Raw genomic sequence first — 26,091 nt, 5'->3', positions numbered from 1 at the left:
TCGATAACATTCAATAATCAATTATTTGCATTCATTCTTGCACCATGTGGTCAATTATCAGTTCTAGACATGTATTTTTATTCTCTATGCTCATGATCTAATCCTGTGCGCGAAAATGACAGACAGTTGCTGGTCGGAGCAAGTCTCTGGAGCCGCTGAGCCGGAAGAGCGTGTATTAATCCTGCTCGATGATCTCATTGTGGCCAGCACTAGCAGGTTAAACGGATGACTAAAATGAACGAATTATGACTCGAGTTAGTAAAAAGAGTAGTTAAAAAATAACGATTAATTCGCAAACACCACATCATGGTTTTGATGCTCTCGAGCACGGCCACAGACTTCTCAACCCACCTGGTCTGCTTCATCTGTTTCGCAAGCGTTCCCGGAAGTCTCGCGATGTTGCGTCTCTGGGTTTAGAAAGCCTGATATAAGTAGCTAACACTAAAAGCAAATATTTACATCTGTGAGTTCACTCAAATATTTTTGACGAATTGTAACAGTCAGCCATAACGTTAGCTGGTTTAGGTAAGGCATGTTTTTTTGACAAATCATACACGTTGGGTGGCGTTTTATAAAATGGAAGAGCCGTGGGATTTCGAGTTTTTATCCCGTATTGTGGACGGGTTTGTGTCGTTTCTTTCCGAGTTTGTGGATGACTGGTTGGCTAATGATATGAGAGTGTCAATATTCAAGATCCTGTTTAGCTGGCTTGTTGTCAGTCTCATTGCCATCCACTTCGCTTGGAGAGTTTACGGAAACACTGTGAACGATATGTATTACCGACAAGGTGAGCGCTACAGGAAACTAGCTAACATTCATCATATGTTTGCCACCATGACGTTTAGGTCTATGCTAGCTAGCCACAAGTAAGTACACTTTGAAACGGTGGTGATTATGTGAACGCTTCCATACAGCCGTTACACAGTAAGTAGTGTAAAGCATATAGCACAAGAGGATGTTCGTCCAACCGATACTTCCAATTCTTGATTTGAGTCCATGTGCCAGACCACAACAATTGGGTAATCGGGCTCATTTGGGCCGACAATGTTTCATATTTATTTATTTTTTAAAGGTTGTCCCTAGAGTTCAGGGTTGCCAGGTCCAGCAAAAAAAAAAAAATGTATTGAATAAATGACTACTCTAAACCAGTTGCCACATTTAGCCAATTAACACTTTCCATAACCTTGACGGAATTACGAAGGAATCTTGATTTTAACGACCTTAGAAGCAAAAGTTTTCCCATTAAAATAATAATTATTGCGAGCTAATGTGACTAATAAATAAATACACTTAAAAAAACGAATGTTAGGCTATTTTCTGGCAATTGTGTCAGATGTTAAGACTACAAATCGTTAGGAGTGGTTTATTGGAATATTGACTTGTCCATAGGCTAGGCCCACTGACTAAAATCTGGGTTTATGATTGTAATTCCATTTTGCCATGGTTTGGCTAGTTCGATGCAGGTAGCCTACACCCTCTAATAGCCTACACAGTAGATTTAGCAGCTTGCTTAGTTCAAATTAGCATTCAACATGAATAGCAAGGCGATCTCGTGGTAAGAAGTTCTTCCGATGCCCAATAGCTACCGAGGATGGGGTCGTAATTTCAGTCACTGAATCAAATATTAATAATATGGATATGAACTGCAGCTAGCAGTATTCAAATTATTTTTCACAGAAACAAATCCCCCAGAATATATATTTGGTTTACTTCTACTTTACATTATAATTTAACTGATGATAAGACAACACTTGATTATACATTATTTTGCTGACATATGACGGGGATTCCTGGGTTGCAGGTTTGCCTGGGCTGGGGTCACTGGGCAAGAAAAGTTGACTGATAGTGGGTTCTGTGTTGAAGCCACTGTTCCTCCATCTTGGCACTCCCCCACCACAGTGGTGTAATGCAGTGGTTCCCAACCTTTTTCGTTTACACTACCACCTACTGAATTTTGTCTAACCAGAGTACCCCTGAAGTACCCCCTCATGTGCATTTTACCAGTACGCACATGGTCTCATGAGCATTAAAGTACATCCAAGTCCCAGTACCCCTGGTTGTAAAAAAGACTTTGAAAAAGACTTTGAAGTACTACTTAAGTATTTTGGGGGGTATCCAGAGCTTGATATTAAGGCTTGTCCACTTGCCCAGGGCAAGTACAAAAAAAGTAGGACAAAAAGCACTATCAAACAATTTAGGCTACTCCGATCAGAATTGGATCATTGTCCCCCTGATGCAATGTGTTTTGCACTGTCCTATATATTCCCAATCTCTGCGGAGCGCATGGGAGTATAATTATTGTAGGCCTGCATTGACCGGCACAAGTGGTCTGTCAATCATGCAGTCGGGAGATGCGTGTTTGAGATCACAGCAAGCTTAACCGCATTTTGTTCATATTCGTTGATAGTGAGTTATTTGCCCAGTTATAGCACATTTCTGGTCAGCAATGAAAATCCTGGAAAAGTCATGGTGTGTGCATCACCTGCGTGTGGGCCGTTGCCAGAGGAGCGAGAGACATTGCGCAGCAGGTAAATTATATACAGACTATCTAGATAACAAGCCAAACTACACAATATGTTCAAATTGGGTAGGTAACTATTTAGCAATTAGCATGTATTAATGTCACTGTTATGTCCGATGTCCTAAAATTACTTTTCACCGGCACTTTTGTATAACCGCAAATTGCCGACATGCAGTTGATACGGGGTGCGAAGTTGATGAAACCAATGCTGCATACTCAGGTTGTAAAACCGTTAATCAAGCGCTCAAAATTGGCTAGTATTCTCTTCTATTCAATACAGGCCATGTAATTCTGACAAAGTACGAAAATATTCTTAGAATAGCCTAATTGACAAGTAACTCCTATGCTGTGAAGATCTACCCTGTACACTGAATATTTTAGCCTTACAAATAGATACACATCTTAGTTAGCTACCTCGCCCACCTTAGCCATTTGATCCCAGGTTCATTGAATGAGGAAGTTATTTTACAAAAAAGTATTTGGTTGTAATTGTAATGTTGCTACTGGGTGTGCAGGCTTTTGCTCCAACTCTGCTAGAACACACCACATAGTAAAAAAACAGCTGCTCAACAGGACCGTTGTTAAGTTGACTCTGGTGTGTTTGTGCAGGGTTGGTTCAAAAGCTTGCACACCCAGTAGGTCTCCAGATGAAGGGTTGATAGACATGTCTTATACAGTAGCCTATCAGTGCAGTATTTTACTTTGTGGGGGGGCTAAAAAGTTAATGTCAAGCCATGGTATCTGTACTTTACTTGACTATTTATATTTTTGACAACATTAACTTTTATAGCACTACTTTCCTAAAGAAAATCTGTACTTTTTGCTCCCATTTTCCCTGACACCCAAAAGTACTCAATACATTTTGAATGCTTAGCAGGGCAGGAAGATGGTGAAATTCACACACTTATCAAGAGAGCACCTGGCCATCCCTACTACCTCTGCTCTGGCGGACTCACTAAACACAAATGCTTTCTTTGTAAATGATGCCTGAGTGTTGGAGTGTGCCCCTGGCTATCCGTAAAAAAAAAAATTGTGGTGTCTAGTTTGCTTAATATAAGGAAGTTGAAAGGATGTATAGTGTTTTGATAGTGAAGTATATTTAAAACCAGATGCTTTTAGACTTTTACTCAAGTCATTTTCTATCACAATTGGGTACGTTTTCCACCACTGCCAGTGTAAAAACATATCTTTTGGAAGCTTTAGAAATGCATTTATTAATGTCAACATTTGTTTTTACAATGTTTATTCTATTACAGACAATGTATACTTTTGATTTTTTTTAGCTCACATAATGTAATAACATTGAGATTACTAATGTTACTGTCCCCACTACAACAAAAAATACTTATATACATGTCATTTTGTTCTTGAAATACTGTGGAATTCTATTGATTTCTATTGAGGACTGCTCAGCAGTGCCAATATGGCCGACCGATGGCTTCAAAGCCTCGCAATGGCCGGCACATACAGTAGTATCAGCAATCCAGGGTTTATATACATCATTGGATGACACTCACCTGCCTTGATCAATGATACGATTTGAAATAGACAAGATCACGGCGTATACATTGTTGGATTACTTCATGTAGCTTTTTATTTTTTGAATAACTGACCATTTGCGAATTCAAACGAACCACTTGCAACAGAAACATGGACGTTTAGAAGACATGGATTGTCTTCCAAGTCGGGAATTGAGGAAGTATCAGCAAGTAAGGTTTGGTCAAATTCCCTGTGCTTTGCTTTACACTGGGAAAATTTGTTTTGCATGGCCCAGTGCCCTGGGTGGGCAGTTTGCTCATTTTAGACCAATCCATTGGTCCTGAAATTAACTCTCCACCCACTCGGGGCACTGGGCCATGCAAAAATAACTTGACCACTACCTACTATGTAACTGCTGTATGGAAGCATTTAAATACCATGCCGTTTCAAATTGTAACTAGTTCTATGTCTGAAAGGCACTGCCATGTAGCTTCAACCGCAACTGGATTCTGACAGGACATTGGGCTTTGATCTGTATAAACCCAATGTTCCGTCAAATTAGAATCCAGTTGCGGTCGAAGCTAGCAGCCATGTATTGTTGTGCTCTAACATTTTAGGTACTAGTGGACAGAATGGAGGCACACCTGACACTGTACCTCACCGCAGTGGATGGTAGGTGTCCGAGCATCCATGGGTCTCCCTCCAGGTACCCATAATACTGACTTGTTCTCTACAGTCACAATAGTGTAATTTTCTCTAGCTATCCACTGGACTCCACACATTTGATTTTCCCATTATGAATTTAGTTGTTAACGCTAGTTGGTTGCTTCCTACTATTAAAAGCAGTGTGTACCTACATTTTAAAAAACCTTTACAAATGTAGACAGAGGATAGAGAAAAGCTGACCCACCTATTTCATTTGGGATGCTTTTAAGGCGTACATTAAGGAAATGATAATCTCATACTCTGCAAAAGTGAAATGTAAGTTAGACATTTTTATTAAAGAGAAATAAAATCCATATTTTTGAAAGTCCATAAACATTTTTTTATTTACAAGGTAAGGAAGAAAATAACATTTCTGAACTTAAGCAGGAATATGATATTTGACTTTTGAAGAGAGAAAACAACTATAGGCTGAACTCAAATAAAGCATACTACTTAATGGTAAACATCTCGCAGCCCTCAAAATGAATACATGCCAAAAGTTATAATTTTAAGATAAAGATGCGTTAATTAGAAACAACACAATTAATGACAATTTTAAAAGTTATGAAAATCTATATAAATCAGAAACAATATTTCACTTTAAAAAAAATATTACAGTTTTGAAACTACAGTAAATGTGCAGTATGGTATTTTGGAAGCAGGTTTTGCAGATTCATACTGCATTTAATGTACTCTAACTCCAGTTATACTACAATGTACTGCAGTTATACTGCACTCTGACTGCAATCCTTTTTTTTCTTAAGGGTTAGACTGATCCTAGCCTTAGACTCAACAACCCTGAATCAATTATCAGCAGACAAAATAAACACTAAAAACAGACTTGATACATATCATTGAACTGTTTATTAAAAATAGACACACAAATACAAAATGTTCGGAACACCTTCCATAATATTGCCTTCAGAACAGCCTCCATTCATCTGGGCATATGGACTACAAGGTGTCAAAAGTGGGCCAGGGATGCTGGCCCATGTTGACTCCAATGCTGCCCACATTTGTGTCAAGTTGGCTGGATATCCTTTGGGTGGTGGACCATTCTTGATACACAGGGGATACTGTTGAGCGTGAAACCCAGCAGCGCTGCACTTCTTGACACACACAAACCGGTGAGCCTGGCACCTACTACCATACCCCGTTCATAGGCACTTAAATATTATGTCTTGCCCATTCACCCTCTGAATGGCACACATATACAATCCATGTCTCAATTGTCTAAAAATCAATAGCTTTTCAGAATTCCCTGATACATTTGTACACATGGAAAACTAAAAGGCAGAAATCGTAAATTACTTGGTAATAGGAAATACATTTATTTCCATGACCGCATTAAAAAGCAATTTGACTGACCAATGAGTTTTTTTTTTTTTTTTTCCTTCTTCAAATACATGCATTAAATCTTCCTATGAAGAAATTTTGATTCAAAATCTTTTGAACATCAGAGAAATCTTGAGGGAATCCAATTTTGAGTCACAGAATGATATTCATATGACAAGTAAGACCAACAAAACCTTAGAGCCTATCCAACTGACTCTTAAAAAAAAATTAACAAAAAATATTGGAACAAAGACACACTGATATTGGCACAAGATGGAGGGAATGTTGGAACATAACTAATGAAATTACAGTTAATGAAAATGTACGCTTAATACAGTATATAAACTAATATATAGAATTTATTACACGGGGCAAAATTAGCAAATTCTACAGCAAAACCTCAAGTCTTAGGGTAAAACTAACAATGACTCAATAATCCATGCCTTCTGGGAATGCTGCAAAGTCCAAAAGTTATGGGCGGAGTTAAAGTTGGCTGTCAAAGTATTACAATGTAAATGTACTTTTAATCCATCTGTCTGCATATTTCAATATTTTTTTTAGGCCATGTGGCAGAGAGTGATGGGGGTGTGAGCAGGTGGGTCTGGGCAGGTGTGGAGATGTACAGTTGAAGTCGGAAGTTTACATACACTTCAGCCAAATACATTTAAACAATTCCCGACATTTAAACCTAGTAAATATTCCCTGTCTTAGGTCAGTTAGGATCACCACTTTATTTTAAGAATGTGAAATGTCAGAATAATAGTAGAGAATTATTTATTTCAGCTTTTATTTCTTCACATTCCCAGTGGGTCAGAAGTTTACATACACTCAATTAGATGTTTGGTAGCATTGCCTTTAAATTGTTTAACTTGGGTCAAATGTTTCGGGTAGCCTTCCACAAGCTTCCCACAATAAGTTGGGGGAATTTTGGCCCATTCCTCCTGACAGAGCTGGCATAACTGAGTCAGGTTTTTAGGCCTCCTTGCTCGCACATGCTTTTTCAGTTCTGCCCACACATTTTCTATTGATTGAGGTCAGGGCTTTGTGATGGCTCTCCAATACCTTGACTTTGTTGTCCTTAAGCCATTTTGCCACAACTTTGGAAGTATGCTTGGGGTCATTGTCCATTTGGAAGACCCATTTGCGACCAAACTTTAACTTCCTGACTGATGTCTTGAGATGTTGCTTCAATATATCCATATCATTTTGCTCCCTCCTCATGCCATCTATATTGTGAAGTGCACCAGTCTCTCCTGCAGCAAAACACCGCCGCAACATGATGCAGCCACCCCCGTGCTTCACGTGTTCTTCGGCTTGCAAGCCTCCCCCTTTTTACTCCAAACATAACGATATTCATTATGGCCAAACAGTTCTATTGTTGTTTCATCAGACCAGAGGACATTTCTCCAAAAAGTACAATCTTTGTCCCCATGTGCAGTTGCAAACTGTAGTCTGGCTTTTTTTAATGGCGGTTCTGGAGTGGCTTTTTCCTTGCTGAGTGGCCTTTCAGGTTATGTCGATATAGGACTTGTTTTACTGTGGATATAGGTACTTTGTACCTGTTTCCTCTGGCATCTTTACAAGGTCCTTTGCTGTTGTTCTGGGATTGATTTGCACTTTTTGTACCCAAGTACATTCATCTCTAGTTGACAGAACGCCTCTCCTTCCTGAGCGGTATGACGCCTGCGTGGTCCCATGGTGTTTATACTTGCGTACTATTGTTTGTACAGATGAATGTGGTACCTTCAGGCACTTGGTAATTGCTCCCAAGGATGAGCCAGACTTGTGGAGGTCGACAATTTTTTTTCTGAGGTCTTTGCTGATTTCTTTTGATTTTCCCATGATGTCAAGCAAAGTTTGACGGTAGGCCTTGAAATACATCCACAGGTACACCTCCAATTGACTCAAATTGTCAATTAGCTTATCAGAAGCTTCTAAAGCTATGACAATTTTCTGGAATTTTCCAAGCTGTTTAAAGGCACAGTCAACTGAGTGTATGTAAACTTCTGACCCACTGGAATTGTGAAACAGTGAATTATAAGTGAAATAATCTGTTTGTAAACAATTGTTGGAAAAATTATTTGTCATGCCAAAACTATAGTTAGTTAACAGGAAATTTGTGGAGTGGTTGAAAAACGAGTTTTAATGACTCCAACTTAAGTGTATGTTGTCATTTGTATGTGTTTTTCTACTCAAAAATATATTATAATTACAACAACAAAAATCAGTAGGTGTGACTCCTTGTGATAATGTTTTCTATCTGTCAGGGAGAGTGCTGCAGGGGACACCATCAAGACACACCGTGAGTGACAGACGGGACATAACAAGTTGGACTACATTCTACTTGTTCTCTGTCGAATCAGACAGTGCTGCTGAGTGGACACAGACTTGATATGTTGTGCCTTTTCAAATGGGCTGGAGTTCATCGATGAGGTGGGCCTGCAGACGCTTCCTTACTCTACGCTGAAAAATTACTTTTCCCGGACGGTTGTCATGAAGGGGTAACTAATCAGGCTCAGTTTACATCCAGACAGCCACACCATGCGATAAGCTAAGATATTCTCTCATATGTCATATCTTTTTAAATCTCATATTTTAAAATGAAGCTTATGTAAATTTTTTACCGCCTTTGATTGGTGAGCCATTAAAATATCTATCCAAGTCTATGTCCTCTGATTGGTTGTAGATTGAACTGAAATGTTATTCTAATCTACCGGTAGACAGAATCTGAAAAGACTCGACAACTGCTGTGAGTTGTGACTGCTGTTATGTCCATAACATATTATTGTATGAATAAGGAGCTGTTTTTATTTCCACTGGAGCAAGGCTACATAGTAATCCATGAAGAGTGCGCTGGAGCAAGACTACTGTGGAGAAAGTGGTCAGAGATAGAAGCCTTACATCAAATGGCAGCTCCCCTCGAACTCTTGATTTCTTTTTCTAGACATACTCACCTTATTATAGTCGTTGTACACCCCTCTATGGCTGGAACCTCCATACTGAGAAGGAGCAAATGCATGAGGCCTCTGACTGTCTTCTGAATAAAGTCACATTTCGTTTTTTTTTTATCATTCTCTAATACGATGTCCAGCACACAACCCACGATTGCTCTGTACAAGAACACTCTCCACAAATAACCAAAAAGTAAGCAATTTACGCTATTCATTAGACATAACTGACTGCTACTTTTTTAAATTAAACGTGGACTTCCAGAAGGGCTTGCTGGAAAGGGGTATAATTGGCAAGGTCAACTTTGAAAAGCTGAGCTCTGAATATATTTAAGTCTACTTAGTATGGATTCATACTGAAATGTGTGCTTAGCTGCTTTCAGGCCCTCGTCTTCACCAGACACGACTATGGGGATTGGTGGGATGAGCAGGATGTACACATCCATCACATTGGTACCCATTAACCCTGGTAGGAGCAGTCACTGCCCACCAGACAGGTGTGAAAAGGTGAAGAAATCATTGTTAATGAGGATGCCTCAGTGTCCAGCCCCTGTGCTCGTGCTTCTTCTCCAAGCCCTGCGTCTATGACCGCCCCTGCTGCCTCAGTTGGCCGTCTTGACCATCTGTCCCACCACGCAGGAACAGGGGACCCTTCGGAGGGAGTGCCAAGCCTCCCAGCTCCAGCCCCACTCACAGGGCTAGCTCTTGGTTCTGCCCACCACGCCCCTTGCCTGTCAACTGCGCAGTGGGCTCTCCCCCAGCCAGCAGACGGTGGCTCCCCAGCCCTCCCCACGCCAAGCACCTGCATAGCACGGCACAAATCCCAACTCACCACGCCCGTCTCGGGCCCCAGCTTCAGAATCTCAGCAGGCAACTCAGGAGAGGGCTCATCACGGGAGCAGGCAAAGTGAGCCAGTAGACCATAAAGGCGAGACAGACTGTGCGTCCCCACACACCACTGGCGACAGCACAACTGGACGGAATCCAAGCTCCCCTGCACGTCGCCCTGCGCATTCCAGAGCAATACTGTTGGAGCCAATCACAGCATTGAGAACATATGCCACCCTGTCTGACTGCTCTCCAGCCTCCTCCCACCGGGGAGCTGAGCGTCCAGGGACCTGCTTGACTGAGGTGGGGAGAGAGGCTGCGGTTAGCCCATAGCGGTCCAGCACCGACCAAATCTCCTGAGGCCACGCCTCAGTCTACAATATGGGGCCGCTGGGCTTTTAAGTCCAGGGGATCTCAGATTACATCAGACAGAACCAGGGCCACCACCTGTTTTGAAAATGTTAACAGGGATATTGTATTTGACCAAATATGACCACAATATAAAAGTTAATGTGCAAGAAGTTAACATTTTGGGGTGAAAGCTCTATAATGAGCTAGTAGAGTTGGATACTTATTTGAGCAGGGTGAGCGCAGTGTGCAAGTCCGCCTCCCTTCAATAACGAGGGCATGGCGTACAGAGTTAAGCTCCTGAATGGTAGCCCCAACTACAAGACAGTCAGTCTGAGTGTAACATTCTGTTTTTCTTGAAGAGAGATGAGTGTGACTGGGGCAGGCAAGAGTGCAGACCCTCCTACATGTGTGTTAAATGTCCAATGCAGCAGAATGTATCTATCAAATCATTTCTGGGTAACAATTAAGTCTTACTGTGATTGTTTAATTAAACTGATGTAATAAAATAAAAAATGTGGGGAGTGGGGAGAGAATTTTTTAATTTTTTTATTGGCATAGTTTTGAGCTATTTCTCATTGGTCTAACTAATTTATTGCACAGTGATGTCACCATCGGTCAAAACAAGTGGACATTTAAGGCAGTCTTTTCAAACAGCTCTTACACTAAATGGGCATTATGCTATTTTCACAATTTAACAGTATTACTCCAACTTCATAGTGTGAAATATGTATAAAATACAGTAAAATCAAGTGTTTGACTGCACTGGGCTTCAAAGATATTTATGGACACCCTGTAGCTTCAGTGATTCAAATTAAGTAATAACTATATAGTTTGTTCAACAATTAAATTGTGGTAGGAGTTAGGTATCAATTTACCTGAAATTAGTACAAGCAACAGCTCATTCTGTCAGTGTGCTGGCCAGCCTCTTGATACATTTGGCTGCTCCCTGGGCATCAGTATCAGCATCTGGCAGGTTGTGTTTAGCTCCCTCCATCACTGTGATCCGACTTCCATCCTTCAACCACGTCTGGCTGAGGAGAAATTAAAACAGATGAGAGGAGCAATTCATTTACCAACCAACCCATCCCACCCACAAACACTTGTTTGAGTTGCTTAGTCTTTCCCATGCTGCTGTAATGTCTCCAATATCCCGTGTGGCACTCACTCTCACCAAGTGGTCTCCCACAATCCTCTCTGCTTCTGCAGCCATACCTAAAACATTTTTTGCCAAAGCTCACAAGGTGAAGGTTGTTTCTGAGCGTGAAGCTGTGGCCATTCACTAGGAAGGTGTCCCCTGTACGCTCCAGACCCCGCCGCACCACAATGTCTGGTTGCACACCTGTAGCAAACACCTCCCGTGCCCGCATGTCTGAAAACCGTGGCTCCCCTTACCCCCACAAGGGCCAGTAAAGACAAAGACCGATGCATGGACAGAACATGAGCCATCAGGCTGTCCTATCAGGGAGATCAAAGCCAAAACTAAGTTTATGGATCACAGGGCCCCTTTGATGTTTCTGCTGTTGTGATTTTACTGGTCATTTTTGTATGTGCACACCAAAAGACACCCAAGAGATTCCAGATAGAGACAAACTAGTTGACCTTCTGTCCCTTACCTTGAGATGCCCACACAACACATCAGATAACCACATATTCACTCAGCATTTAGTTGACAAGACTTGTAATTATGAGAGAATCCTAGTGAGGTTGCCTACACAGGGTATGGGGAACCTCTGGATTTCCTCTGTATGAGAACTGTGTACTTGCAGAGTCAGGATCAGCACTAAGGCAGTGTCGCAAAATCTGGAAAGAGCTCAACTCAAGTTGAATGTGTACCCTCCGTATAATGATTGACTCAAGCTTGACCATAAGGCAGAAAAAAAGTGAGCAGGCTGTGTTTGTCTTCAGATGATTTTGTACAATCAGGGACTATACAGGGTCAACCCAACAGCAGTGCTGCTCAGTTTGAGCTAATCGGTATAAAATATTGGCTTTGGAATGAGGACAGGACCACCTGTGCCACCTTGTGGGGTGAATGAGTGGTTAATGTTCAAACCTCTTTCACTTATAACTCTAACATCAATATAGGCGAGAATGGTGCAATTGCGGCCTGCAATTTGGGGCATTCCTGCATCTGCAGGAACCCCTCTTTATACATCTATTGGTCATTTATTTCAGCTGTGGGAGGCGGGGGTGCTCCAGTACAGTAGGTGGCGTTAACATTGCACAATAACGTTGGATGCCAGCCACCAATAAACCCCACTGAAGAAGGGGCGGGGTGACAATGGTAGCTAGCTAGCCGTACGCTGGTAGACAGTGTCCTTCGTCCCCGCATGTCGGGCACTGTTTTCCTACAGATCTGTTAACGACGGCAAAGGCAGGTGGACCGAAGGACACTGTGCTAGCTTAGCCAGCTAGTCCTGTACACAGCAGGTGGGAAGCGACACCAAATCTGTGGCGACACCGTGTGCTAGCTAACTTGAATGCTAGCTAGAAGACGGTATCGCTAACTAGCTAGTTAGCTAGCACATGGTGTGTCCCCATCCTCCCACCTGCTGTGCTAGCGGCAGACCGTGTCTTTGCCCCGCCCGTCGGACACTGTTTTGCCGTAGTTCTGTTAACAAAGGTGAGGGCAGGTGTTCGGCAGGCGGGAGGGAGGGAAGGACACTATCAGTGTTGCTCCCGCTAGCTGACAAGGGATGGGGATTCAAATCAAATGTATTTATAAAGCCTTTTTTTTACATCATGTCAAAGTGTTTATACAGAAACCCAGCCTAAAACCCCAAACAGCAAGCAATGAATAAGTAAGATGGCGCCGATAGATGAGATGGAGCCTACAGACATGGCAGCTCTGCTTCTAGCTCCTAAGCAACTATTGTTTTTTATGTGTTATTTCTTACATTATTAGCCCAGGAAATGTTTTGTGTTATTACATACAGCCGGAAATAACTTTTGGATATCAGAGCGACGGTAACTCGCCAGCATTACGACCACCCGCATTACGACGTCCTAGAATACCTTACAATCAAATGCTGACCGTATTACCTCCCAAGATAATTATTTTCAGTTATAGTCACAGCCGTATATATCCCCCCTCAAGCCGATACCACGACGATCCTCAAAGAACTACACTGGACTTTATGGAAACCCCATATCCTGAGGCCGCATTTATTGTAGCTGGGGATTTTAACAAAGGAAATATCAGAAAAACGCTACTGAAGTTCTACCAACACAGTGACTGTAGTTCTCACGCTGGTAAAACATTGGACCACTGCTACACAACTTTTCGAAAATGCCTACAAGGCCCTCCCTGCGGCAAATCTGATCGACTCCATTTTGCTTCTCCCCTCCTATAGGCAGAAACTCAAACAGGAAATACCCATGCTAAGGTCTATTCAACGCTGGTTTGACCAATCGGAATCCATCCTTCAAGATTGTTTTGATCACGCGGACTGGGATATGTTCCGGGTAGCCTCTGAGAATAACACCGACAAGCCAGTTGTTTTTTCATTTAACCTTTAAGAATAGATTCTTATTTACAATGACGGCCTACCCCAGCCAAACCTGGAGGACGCTGGGCCAATTGTGCGTTGCCCTATGGGACTCCCAATCATGGCCGGATGTGATGCAGCCTGGATACAGTGACTGAGTTAATCAGGAAGTGTATAGGAGATGTTGTACCCCATGAAGAAAAAAAATACCGGGCCTCTAACATAGAAATCAGAATGTTTCAGATTAAAACGTACTGAACAATGTGTTGTTTAAATGTACTAACTAGAAGCTTCTGCTGCTCTATACTACAATTGTGCAGATTCTAGTTTCCACCTTCATCCTTTACCTATTTTAACATTATTGCAAAAGTGTTTGGTTCCTAATGTTAACAAAAAACTGTGTCATGAGATTTGATGCTTTATCATAAATAACTACTCAATTGTTGACTTTAAAAAAATATGGTATTGTAGTCTTGTAGTTTTAATGAAGAAATGACCATGTTTCAGATTAAAGAATTTATTACATTCTTATAAACAAGGCTAACCCTCTTCTGCCCTATACATAATTCCTAAATATATGCCTAAATAACATACACAAAAAAAATGAAAAAATCCTGAACTATGTGGACTGCAGGCATAAATGTGGTACCTACAGAGAACAAGCATCTGTGAAACTGAAACTGTAGTGTCGAGACATTATATGGGCATTCCTGAGTAAGTTCAACAGGAGATAAACCATAGCAGATAATACTCAAAACAGTATTTTGCCCATCCCTGGGCAGGCTTGGGTAGAACGGATTATGTAATTTGTCCTTGTTTGTTCCCTGTAAACAAAACTCAGAGGTTACACTGCACCAAGAGCCCAGCGTTGAGCCTTCTTGTGAGGAAACTCATTTCTAATGTCTTTAAAGTAACATTTTTATTGCTATCTGGTTTTCAATTGAAAGGATGGTAAGGCTGTTCATCCTGTCTTGGAACATTGTAGATCTTAGTTCTTTATAAGTTTCAGCTTACTGAAGGCACGTTCACCTCCAGCAACTGTTACAGGCATTGGACAGAAGATTCGCAGTGCAACGCACACCTCTCCAAAATTGCTCTGTAGCTGCATCTTGTGAATGGCATTTAGGAGCTCTACAGGAGAAAAGACCATCTTAAAAAGTAGCATCATATCGTCCTTAGATGTCGCACTTGTTTCTCAATTTGTGGCAAGATACACAAATTTGGTTTTCAGTCATTTTCCTAAATGTAAGTATTGGTGAAAACTCCTTGCGTATAGCTGCACTCGTGTGGAACCGCGTGTCCAAATGATTGATTATACTATCCAGGGCCACATAAAACACTGTGTTGCGAAATCCAGTCACTGACTTCTGTTCATCTGCTATGTCATCTTCAGTCTCATCAGGGAAACATTTTCTTTTTTTCTGGCGGCTCCTCTGTTCACTGAGTAGTTACACCCATGGTGTAACACCCATCCCACCCGTGGAGGCTTCTGCCAGGAGAGCGTCCTATTGATTATGCAGAGCCTGTATTTCTTCCTGTGCTGCCTTAATGTGAGCTGCTTCCATGTCCAGAGAAATATTTCCTGACTGAAGAATTAGGCTTCTATTCTCAATACACTGCAAAACTTTTACTCAGAAAGTGAGCAGGAAGATTGCCTTGAAAGACATGAAGTAGCTTTTCAGACATTTTGCCTCAGATTTGACTTGGTTTGTCAGGCTGCAGGTAGCAAGAAGCATGTCTAGGGCCTTGATGATAGTCGGTAAGTGAGTTGCCACTCGTCGGACAGCAGCAATACGACACACTCCATTGCGTCTGAAAGGCGGTTGAGACAGCAGCCAGTCTTTTCCTTGAGAATGGCCCATCGCTCTGGGCTGGCACTGAACAGATTGTAAAGATGATTCACACAGCCAAAAAAGGTTGATACTTCTTGGCACAACTGTGGTGCATGTACACCACAAGTTGAGTATGTGGCCAGTGGATTCTTTTGCAGTATGTGTACTTGAACTCCCTACACTTTCCCTGACATATTTGCACCATTATCATAGCCTTGACCACGTCAATACCATGCCCTTCCAATGCACTCAAAATCATTTCAGAAATTTCACTGCCTGTCTTTCTAGCAAAGTCTTTAAATTCAAGAAAACGTTCAATTATTTCCCATTTACCTGTTCCCTGAACTTTATATTTGTGTACATATCTCACCACTTATACATTTTGCTCAGTATGGGAAATGTCGGGAGTTGCATCACATATAACCGAGTAAGAGGTTGCATTTTCTCTTTCATAAAGTATTGTTTTCAAAACCCTTGGACCACATATTCCTATGAACTCGTTTTGGCTCTCAGGGCTGAGGTAATGAGTCAGTCGTGCTCCTTTCTTTTTGTCCCTGACTTTCTGTAAGTGCTCACGTAATAGCGGTTCAAGTAAGCCTACAGTAGGTAATGTCCATTATGCACATCATCAAGATTAAGTGATTTCCCCCCAGAATGGCAGATTCCTAGATGCTATGTACAGTGTCACATCAAATTTATTTATATAGCCCTTCTTACATCAGCTGATATCTCAAAGTGCTGTACAGAAACCCAGCCTAAAACCCCAAACAGCAAGCAATGCAGGTGTAGAAGCACGGTGGCTAGGAAACCTCCCTAGAAAGGCCAAAACCTAGGAAGAAACCTAGAGAGGAACCAGGCTATGTGGGGTGGCCAGTCCTCTTCTGGCTGTGCCGGGTGGAGATTATAACAGAACATGGCCAAGATGTTCAAATGTTCATAAATGACCAGCATGGTCAACTAATAATAATCACAGGCAGAACAGTTGAAACTGGAGCAGCAGCACAGCCAGGTGGACTGGGGACAGCAAGGAGTCATCATGCCAGGTAGTCCTGAGGCATGGTCCTAGTGCTCAGGTCCTCCGAGAGAGAAAGAAAGAGAGAATTAGAGAGAGCATACTTAAATTCACACAGGACACTGGATAGGACAGGAGAAGTACTCCAGATATAACAAACTGACCCTAGCCCCCCGACACATAAACTACTGCATCATAAATACTGGAGGCTGAGACAGGAGGGGTCAGGAGACACTGTGGCCCCATCCGATGACACCCCCGGACAGGGCCAGACAGGAAGGATATAACCCCAACCACTTTGCCAAAGCACAGCCCCAACACCACTAGAGGGATATCTTCAACAACCAACTTACCATCCTGAGACAAGGCCGAGTATAGCCCACAAAGATCTCCGCCACAGCACAACCCAAGGGGGGGCACCAACCCAGACAGGAAGATCTCATCAGTGACTCAGCCCACTCAAGTGACGCACCCCTCCTAGGGACGGTATGAAAGAGCCCTAGTAAGCCAGTGACTCAGCCCCTGTAATAGGGTTAGAGGCAGAGAATCCCAGTGGAAAGAGGGGAACCAGCCAGACAGAGACAGCAAGGGCGGTTCGTTGCTCCAGAGCCTTTCCGTTCACCTTCACACTCCTGGGCCAGACTACACTCAATCATATGACCCACTGAAGAGATGAGTCTTCAGTAAAGACTTAAAGGTTGAGACTGAGTTTGCGTCTCTCACATGGGTAGGCAGACCATTCCATTGTGACCGTAGCGTACGTGTAGGTATGTACGGCAGGACCAAATCAGAGAGATGGGTAGGAGCAAGCCCATGTAATGCTTTGTAGGTTAGCAGTAAAACCTTGAAATCAGCCCTTGCCTTGACAGGAAGCCAGTGTAGGGAGGCTAGCACTGGAGTAATATGATCAAATTTTTTGGTTCTAGTCAGGATTCTAGCAGCCGTATTTAGCACTAACTGAAGTTTATTTAGTGCTTTATCCGGGTGGCCGGAAAGTAGAGCATTGCAGTAGTCTAATCTAGAAGTGACAAAAGCATGAATTAATTTTTCTGCATCATTTTTGGACAGAAAGTTTCTGATTTTTGCAATGTTACGTAGATGGAAAAAAGCTGTCCTTGAAACAGTCTTGATATGTTCTTCAAAAGAGAGATCAGGGTCCAGAGTAATGCCGAGGTTCTTCACAGTTTTATTTGAGACGACTGTACAACCATTAAGATTAATTGTCAGATTCAACAGAAGATGTCTTTGTTTTTTGGGACCTAGAACAAGCATCTCTGTTTTGTCCGAGTTTAAAAGTAGAAAGTTTGCAGCCATTTACTTCCTTATGTCTGAAACACATGCTTCTAGCGAGGGCAATTTTGGGGCTTCACCATGTTTCATTGAAATGTACAGCTGTGTGTCATCCGCATAGCAGTGAAAGTTAACATTATGTTTTCGAATGACATCCCCAAGAGGTAAAATATAAAGTGAAAACAATAGTGGTCCTAAAACGGAACCTTGAGGAACACAAATGTACAGTTGATTTGTCAGAGGACAAACCATTCACAGAGACAAACTGATATCTTTCCGACAGATAAGATCTAAACCAGGCCAGAACTTGTCCGTGTAGACCAATTTGGGTTTCCAATCTCTCCAAAAGAATGTGGTGATCGATGGTATCAAAAGCAGCACTAAGGTCTAGGAGCACGAGGACAGATGCAGAGCCTCGGTCTGATGCCATTAAAAAGTAATTTACCACCTTCACAAGTGCAGTCTCAGTGCTATGATGGGGTCTAAAACCAGACTGAAGCATTTCGTATACATTGTCTTCAGGAAGGCAGTGAGTTGCTGCGCAACAGTCTTTTCTAAAAATGTTAAGAGGAATGGAAGATTCTATATAGGCCGATAGTTTTTCATATTTTCTGGGTCAAGGTTTGGCTTTTTCAAGAGAGGCTTTATTACTGCCACTTTTATTGAGTTTGGTACACATCCGGTGGATAGAGAGCCGTTTATTATGTTCAACATAGGAGGGCCAAGCACAGGAAGCAGCTCTTTCAGTAGTTTAGTTGGAATAGGCTCCAGTATGCAGCTTGACGGTTTAGAGGCCATGATTATGTTCATCATTGTGTCAAGAGATATAGTACTAAAACACTTAAGTGTCTCTCTTGATCCTAGGTCCTGGCAGAGTTGTGCAGACTCAGGACAACTGAGCTTTGAAGGAATACGCAGATTTAAAGAGGAGTCCGTAATTTGCTTTCTAATAATCATGATCTTTTCCTCAAAGAAGTTCATGAATTTATTACTGCTGAAGTGAAAGCCATCCTCTCTTGGGGAATGCTGCTTTTTAGTTAGCTTTGCGACAGTATCAAAAAGGAATTTCAGATTGTTCTTATTTTCCTCAATTAAGTTGGAAAAATAGGATTGATCGAGCAGCAGTAAGGGCTCTTCGATACTGCATGGTACTGTCTTTCCAAGCTAGTCGGAAGACTTCCAGTTTGGTGTGGCACCATTTCCGTTCCAATTTTCTGGAAGCTTGCTTCAGACCTCGGGTATTTTCTGTGTACAAGGGAGCTAGTTTCTTATGAGAAATGTTTTTAGTTTTTAGGGGTGCAACTGCATCTAGGGTATTGCGCAAGGTTAAATTGAGTTCCTCAGTTAGGTGGTTAACTGATTTTTGTCCTCTGGCGTCCTTGGGTAGACAGAGGGAGTCTGGAAGGACATCAAGGAATCTTTGTGTTGTCTGTGAATTTATAGCATGACTTTTGATGTTCCTTGGTTGGGGTCTGAGCAGATTATTTGTTGCAATTGCAAACGTAATAAAATGGTGGTCTCGATAGTCCAGGATTATGAGGAAAAACATTAAGATCCACAACATTTATTCCATGGGACAAAACTAGGTCCAGAGTATGACTGTGACAGTGAGTAGGTCCAGAGACATGTTGGACAAAACCCACTGAGTCGATGATGGCTCCGAAAGCCTTTTGGAGTGGGTCTGTGGACTTTTTCATGTGAATATTAAAGTCACCAGAGATTAGAATATTATCTGCTATGACTACAAGATCCGATAGGAATTCAGTGACGCACAATGAGGAACGCTGTATATGGCCCAGGAGGCCTGTAAACAGTAGCTATAAAAAGTGATTGAGTAGGTTGCATAGATTTCATGACTAGAAGCTCAAAAGAAGAAAACATTTTTTTTTTTTTGTAAATTGAAATTTGCTATCGTAAATGTTAGCAACACCTCCGCCTTTGCGGGATGCACGGGGGATATGGTCACTAGTGTAGCCAGGAGGTGAGGCCTCATTTAACACAGTAAATGAATCAGGCTTAAGCCATGTTTGAGTCAGGCCAATCACATCAAGGTTATGATCAGTGATTAGTTAATTGACTATGACTGCCTTGGAAGTGAGGGATCTAATATTTTAAGTTGTCCTGTTTTGAGATATTATCACAATCTCTTTCAATAACGACAGGAATGGAAGAGGCCATTACCAGTGAGATTGCTAAAGCGAACACAGCCATTTTAAGTTTTGCCCGACCTAGATCGAGGCACAGAGACAAGCTCAATGGGGAAAGCTGAGCTGACGACAACGTTCATGTAGGAACCAATGAGATGCTCGAGGGGGTGGTGTTCATGAAGGAACCAATCGGATGCCCAGGTCCAGAACAAATTCAAGGAAATGCACAGTATTATACAGAGCCATGAGTGCATGTAACTCCCTTTCAAAAGCTGCGAAAAAGAAGGGTCTGCAATCATTTTCCGAAAGCAATGACTGCAAACTCACCTGCATTGTTACTTCATTTATTCTTGATTTGACAGGCACCGCACGGGTTATTGTATGACGGATAAGTTAGTTACAGTTATTGTCAATATGCGTATTTAAAAATATTTCTCTGCTCGATTTTTTTTTTCTTCTCTGTGCTCTTTTCTTGTCCAGGCGAGCGATGGTTGTGCGCGAAACATGAACTGACTACCGCGATAGTTGTATGTATCGCGAGAGTTATTGATGCGCGTGTTTGTGGAATTTGCGCGTAGCCGACGTGTCGAAGGCGGTGCTTTTCCATGACTCGGATAGCGAGTATCCCAGGCGGGCTTTCTTTAAATTCGTTGAAACGTTAAGTTATATTTACATAATAGTAACGATTGGATTTTAAAAAGCACTGAAATAGATTCTCAAATATTACATTCAGTAAAAAACGAGGGTCTGCGCCCCCTCAATCAAAGAGGCCATCATGAAGCTGACGGACAATGTGCTGCGGAGCTTCAGGGTTGCAAAGGTTTTCCGGGAAAATTCAGACAAAATCAACTGTTTTGATTTCAGCTCAAACGGCGAAACCATCATTTCTAGCAGCGACGACGACTCCCTAGTTTTATACGACTGCCAGGAGGGAAAGTAAGACATACATTAAATTAATGTAAATCGACTGATTTTGCCGCACTGCATGTTATTACGGTAGGCCGACCTATGTGCTGTAGTTAGCATCTGTTCCGCTAGTTGTAGTGAGGCCTACTGCGTAATGCTCAATCCTCGGGCTCGAGTTCAGAAGCTAGCAGAGTTTGAGAAGATTTATGTCAGGCTTGGTAGATCGGTAACAAAACTATGACTTGTTATTTAATCAAATTTTCACACAGGCGTGTTAGGTGTATTATTGTGTCCGTAGTCGACGTAAACAACAAAACAAAAAAAACATGTGTTAGTCCAGATATTTGTGGCAATTGTTACCCGCTTATTAAGATTGTCTGATTGAGGGGTTGGGTTAAATGCGGAAGACACATTTCGGTTGAATGCATTCAGTTGTGCAACTGACTAGGAATCCCCTTTCACTGTCCGTTTTCATACCTTTATGTTATGGGTATTTTAGGATGTACATTGGCTTGGCTATAAGTTTCTTTGCCAGCAATCTAATGTTATTGTTTCTTTCTCCAACCTGTGCTGGTCCAGACCCAAGCGGACCCTCTATAGTAAGAAGTATGGAGTGGATCTGATCAGGTACACACATGCAGCCAACACTGTGGTCTACAGCTCCAACAAAATTGATGGTATGTTAGTTCGAAGAGGAGATTTGTAATCAGGCTCTTTAAATAAGCAGTTGTCCATGTAATTCTTGTCTTGCATCTTTTAGGAGTTACTTATTGTATTCATGCTGAAGATAGTTCTCATGGATTTCCCAACTGCCGGCAGTGTTGACTGCCGCATGAGGCGGTCGGCCAAGCTCACCCTGGTCTGAGGTAGTTGTTTGTACAGTTTGAGGGTCTGTGATTCTGCCCAATACAGGAGCTAACTGTACAGGCCACTGCCTTGCCTAGGGTGGAGCCCACTCATCCAACCTGCCCACTACCTCCAGGATCGGTAGCTCTACTTGCTCTTTAGTGGTGTGGTGATTCATTGAAATGCCATGCTGTCTTGTCTTCTACCCTTAACCCATAACTGTTATGATCACTGCAGACACTATCCGGTACCTCTCCCTCCATGACAACAAGTACATCCGGTACTTTCCTGGACACAACAAAAGGTGAGGACTGAAGCAGAGAGACTGTTTAGGCTGCATTACTGTACTATTACTTAACTATTGTTTGTATAACCATTTAATTTTTATAAATATCAGGTGTTCATTTCATCATGGTAGATGTTTCTGTACCTTTAACTTGAATGTTGTTTCAGAGTGACGTCTCTCTCCATGTCCCCTGTGGATGACACGTTTATCTCAGGATCTTTAGACAAGACAATCCGGCTATGGGATCTGCGGTCTCCAAACTGCCAGGTTGGTTCCCTTCTCTAATTCTCCTTGACATTGCAGATCAATTTACTCTAGATAGACTCTAATTGTGCTGGATTAAATGTGCCTTTCCTCTCTCTCTTTCTCTCCATCACACTACCAGGGCCTGATGCACCTACAGGGTAAGCCAGTTTGCTCATTTGATCCGGAGGGTCTGATCTTTGCTGCTGGCGTGAACTCGGAGATGGTCAAACTGTACGACCTGCGGTCCTTTGACAAGGTAATTCATTTCAGGACTGACTATTTGGAGTTTTTAGGAAAGGATGTATGTGGTGTATTCTCTGTTTTGTGTGTTCTATTTCTGTGTGTTTGTGTTTGTGGTTTGTATTTGGAGCTTCGGGTGGGGGCCAGTGGTAGATGGCTGTCTTCAGAGCGTTTTTGTTTTGTTTGCTTCTCAATAGGGCCCTTTTGCTACCTTCAAGCTGCAGTACGACCGTACGTGCGAGTGGACAGGACTCAAGTTCAGCAACGATGGGAAGCTCATCCTTGTCTCAACCAATGGGGGTGCCCTCCGCCTCCTCGACGCCTTCAAGGGAGCTGTGATGCATTCCTTTGGGGTGCGAGATCATACACATTTATAGACACTTAAAATCACGACACCAACAGCAAGTTGTAGGAGACGTAAATGTTTAGTAGTAAATGGATATTGTCATGCAATACAAGAGAGTTGACCGGCCTGTATTTATAGAAGCTCTCCTCTGTCCTGTAGGGCTACAACAACAGCAAAGCTGTGACGCTGGAGGCCTCCTTCACTCCTGATTCTCAGTTCATTATGATTGGTAAGTCCACACAGACTGGGTAGGTGAGGTGACAGGCTCTATGTTCTGTAAAGTAAGACGGGACAGTTCCAATTGTCTTCCCATTCTACCACAGTATTGTTTGTTAGTAGTTATTTGAAACTGCAAATTAAACCTAACCTAAAAACAGTCTAGTTCAGCTCCCTCTGGTTTTTCCGTGGTCTGACGGGTGGTTGTTTCTCAGGCTCTGAAGATGGGAAGGTCCATGTTTGGAATGCAGAGAGTGGGATGAAGGTGGCTGTTCTGGATGGGAAGCACACGGGTCCTGTCACCTGTCTTCAGTTCAACCCCAAATTCATGACTTTTGCTAGTGCTTGTTCAAACATGGTAAGATTACTTGGGTTGAATGCACACCAATCTAACATATAGTACATGAATGCTCAGTAAGTCTGTTTTGTCCTCTGCAGGCATTCTGGCTGCCCACCATTGACGATTGATTGAGAGAGAAATGCTCTGAGTGGGTCACTAATGGAGGCCACAGGCGAAGTGAGATCCCATTTAAAACCAGCAGGTGTCAGCACATCCAGCTCTAGGACAATTTTTCTATGGCGTGTGTGGTAAATCAAGTTGATTGTAAATATGTAGGACTTCAGGTATATAAATGGTCTGATTTTCTGTTCTTTTATACTTGTAACATTAAATATGTTTTCATTTTCTAACAAGTGTCTGACTTCTGTGAGTGAATGAGTGGTGAAATGTATGTCTGTTCATGTTCCTAAACAGGTTCTACCTTAATCTCACGTGGAAAGATTGTCTCAGTTTACATGCACAATCTGTTGGGACTGAATGGGATGCATAGGATTTGAGCAGCAGTAATAACCGGTGACTTATGTTATTGACCGAATACTCTTTACCGCTAGGCTACCTGCAGTCAAGTGTGTGTGTCTGTAGACTCGTATCAACTGACGGGTTAATATCTACAGGAGGGTGTGTTCAGCTGGTGAAGTGTATGAATGCTTTACCTCTGGCACAATCTGCCCTTTAGGTAAACAATCTAAGGTTCACATATTATTCAATAGCTCCTCCCTCCATACCCGCACAACAACTCAAAGGGCGGTGCACATTATGGAAGTATGACAAAGCAAGCAGGGACATGGGAATGATTAACCCACCAAGTCATAAAAGGCTACTGAAAGCCCCTGAAGTAAGGTAATTGGGCCAAAGATGAGATACAAGAATGCATGTGCCCACAGAGAAACTCAACCTTTCTAGTGGTGATTTAAAAAAAAAGATTTACATTAGACTGCATTATCACTGTCTTCTTGAAAAGGAGCATGTCTACCTTTGAACACTGTCAATTGGCGATGCTCTGAAAGCAGCGATTTGACGTCACAGATGTGAAAATTGACAATAGCTGTTTGCTGCAACAAACTAGAAAGAGGTCTTAAAGTGGGAAATTAAAATGTACAATTAACACATGTGCTTGGGATGCTTAATTTTATAACCGCATCTACTAGTTATGGTATTATGAGACGTTTCAGGGAATTGGAACGTAGGGTTCTTGAAATGGTTTCTAACCGCTGGCCAGTTTTTCAGAACATTGAATTAAAATTGTGTTCTAGTATTGTTTTAATTACTGTCCCCAGTTAAATTTTTCTCAACTACTTGTGGTGAGAACACTAGTGCACTACAACCAAGTTCTTTTCACAAAAAGATCATGTGTATTCTTCATTATAGAACTAATTACTTCAATTCAGTGTTCCTAATAAAAAAGATATACTGTTACCTAAATGTTTTGTACAGTGGGTTCTATTACAACAACGCTCATATACTTTGGTTTGATTTTGACAGTCCACACAAAAGAAACGGTCATTCAAAAACAAAATCCTTCCTGGCCCATTCAAGAGACCTACGTGAGTTAATTTGCTAGAGTAGAAGAGGTTGTACACAATGTACAAAATATTACAAAAACCTGCTCTTTCCATGACATAGACTGACCAGGTAAAAGCTATGATCCCTTATTGATGTCACCTGTTAAATCCATGTCAATCAGTGTAGATGAAGGGAAGGAGACAGGTTAAAAAATATATTTTTAAGCCTTGAGACAATTGAGACATGGATTGTGTATGTCTGCCATTGAGGAGGAATGGGCAAGAATATACACTGATCAAAAAAATAAAGGGAACACTTAAACAGCACAATGTAACTCCAAGTCAATAACACTCTGTGAAATCAAACTGTCCACTTAGGAAGCAACACTGATTGACAATAAATGTCACATGCTGTTGTGCAAATGGAATAGACAACAGGTGGAAATTATAGGAAATTAGCAAGACGCCCCCAATAAAGGAGTGGTTCTGCAGGTGGTGACCACAGACCACTTCTCAGTTCCTATAATTCCTGGCTGATGTTTTGGTCACTTTTGAATGCTGCCGGTGCTTTCACTCTAGTGGTAGCATGAGACGGAGTCGACAACCCACACAAGTGGCTCAGGTAGTGCAGCTCATCCAGGATGGCACATCAATGCGAGCTGTGGCAAGAAGGTTTGCTGTGTCTGTCAGCGTAGTGTCCAGAGCATGGAGGCGCTACCAGGAGACAGGCCAGTACATCAGGAGACGTGGAGGAGGCCGTAGATCCCTCAGGAGACCATCCGCCACCTCATCAGGAGCATGCCCAGGCGTTGTAGGGAGGTCATACAGGCACGTGGAGGCCACACACACTACTGAGCCTCATTTTGACGTCTTCTATAAAAGGTGACCAAAAAAAAACATCAACTAGTTGCATGCATAAAACCACTGTGGAGAGTTCATGCAGGTGTCTCAGGAGAGACTAACACTCAAATGGCCGGAAAAACACTGTGACGTTCATAGGTCCATCCATTGGCTGAGGTGTCCAGAAGAAAGACAGTCGTAACGTTTCCAATGGATGAAAAGGATTTCACTCAACACATGATCCTTTTCATCTGGTTTAAAGCATAAAAATAAAAAAAATGGACATACAGTAGCAAGTAAACTGGGATCGAATGCTGTTAATATTCATGGGATTCTTTTATGATCTGAATTCCTTTCGGTATTAGACAACCACGCACCAGGGAATGG

General features: G+C 42.1%; 2 protein-coding genes and 1 pseudogene across 2 annotated transcripts; 2 read left to right on the top strand and 1 right to left on the bottom strand.

Moving 5' to 3' along the window:
• The first annotated feature begins 420 nt into the window (after positions 1-420).
• LOC139413305 (T-cell leukemia translocation-altered gene protein homolog) lies at positions 421-8,702 on the top strand. Its single transcript, XM_071160517.1, has 3 exons — positions 421-787; positions 4,618-4,672; positions 8,308-8,702. The coding sequence occupies exons 1-3, from the start codon at positions 577-579 to the stop codon at positions 8,348-8,350; spliced, it is 309 nt and encodes a 102-aa protein (XP_071016618.1). The 5' UTR covers positions 421-576; the 3' UTR covers positions 8,351-8,702.
• Positions 8,703-9,287: 585 nt separating this feature from the next.
• LOC139413963 (glycerate kinase-like) lies at positions 9,288-11,613 on the bottom strand (annotated as a pseudogene).
• An 8,551-nt stretch (positions 11,614-20,164) lies between these two features.
• LOC139413303 (WD repeat domain 82) lies at positions 20,165-23,715 on the top strand. The gene is made up of 9 exons (XM_071160513.1): positions 20,165-20,872; positions 21,422-21,519; positions 21,926-21,992; positions 22,142-22,241; positions 22,360-22,476; positions 22,658-22,813; positions 22,966-23,035; positions 23,238-23,380; positions 23,461-23,715. Exons 1-9 carry the CDS (start codon positions 20,712-20,714, stop codon positions 23,488-23,490), a joined length of 942 nt encoding a protein of 313 aa, XP_071016614.1. The 5' UTR covers positions 20,165-20,711; the 3' UTR covers positions 23,491-23,715.
• The last annotated feature ends 2,376 nt before the right edge of the window (positions 23,716-26,091 follow it).

This window comes from Oncorhynchus clarkii, chromosome 7 (genome assembly GCF_045791955.1).
Source record: "Oncorhynchus clarkii lewisi isolate Uvic-CL-2024 chromosome 7, UVic_Ocla_1.0, whole genome shotgun sequence".
Classification (NCBI taxonomy): domain Eukaryota; kingdom Metazoa; phylum Chordata; class Actinopteri; order Salmoniformes; family Salmonidae; genus Oncorhynchus; species Oncorhynchus clarkii.
This window is presented reverse-complemented; position numbering and strand designations above follow the sequence as displayed.

What these genes read in the sequence shown, in the direction of transcription:
- LOC139413305 (XM_071160517.1), top strand. Translation starts at nt 577, where the DNA reads ATGGAAGAGCCGTGGGATTTCGAGTTTTTATCCCGTATTGTGGACGGG. An exon ending in CGATATGTATTACCGACAAG is followed by an intron (nt 788 to 4,617) that starts GTGAGCGCTACA and finishes CTAACATTTTAG; the next exon opens with GTACTAGTGGACAGAATGGA. An exon ending in GTACCTCACCGCAGTGGATG is followed by an intron (nt 4,673 to 8,307) that starts GTAGGTGTCCGA and finishes TCTATCTGTCAG; the next exon opens with GGAGAGTGCTGCAGGGGACA.
- LOC139413303 (XM_071160513.1), top strand. Translation starts at nt 20,712, where the DNA reads ATGAAGCTGACGGACAATGTGCTGCGGAGCTTCAGGGTTGCAAAGGTT. An exon ending in TTCTCAGTTCATTATGATTG is followed by an intron (nt 23,036 to 23,237) that starts GTAAGTCCACAC and finishes GTTGTTTCTCAG; the next exon opens with GCTCTGAAGATGGGAAGGTC. An exon ending in CTAGTGCTTGTTCAAACATG is followed by an intron (nt 23,381 to 23,460) that starts GTAAGATTACTT and finishes TGTCCTCTGCAG; the next exon opens with GCATTCTGGCTGCCCACCAT.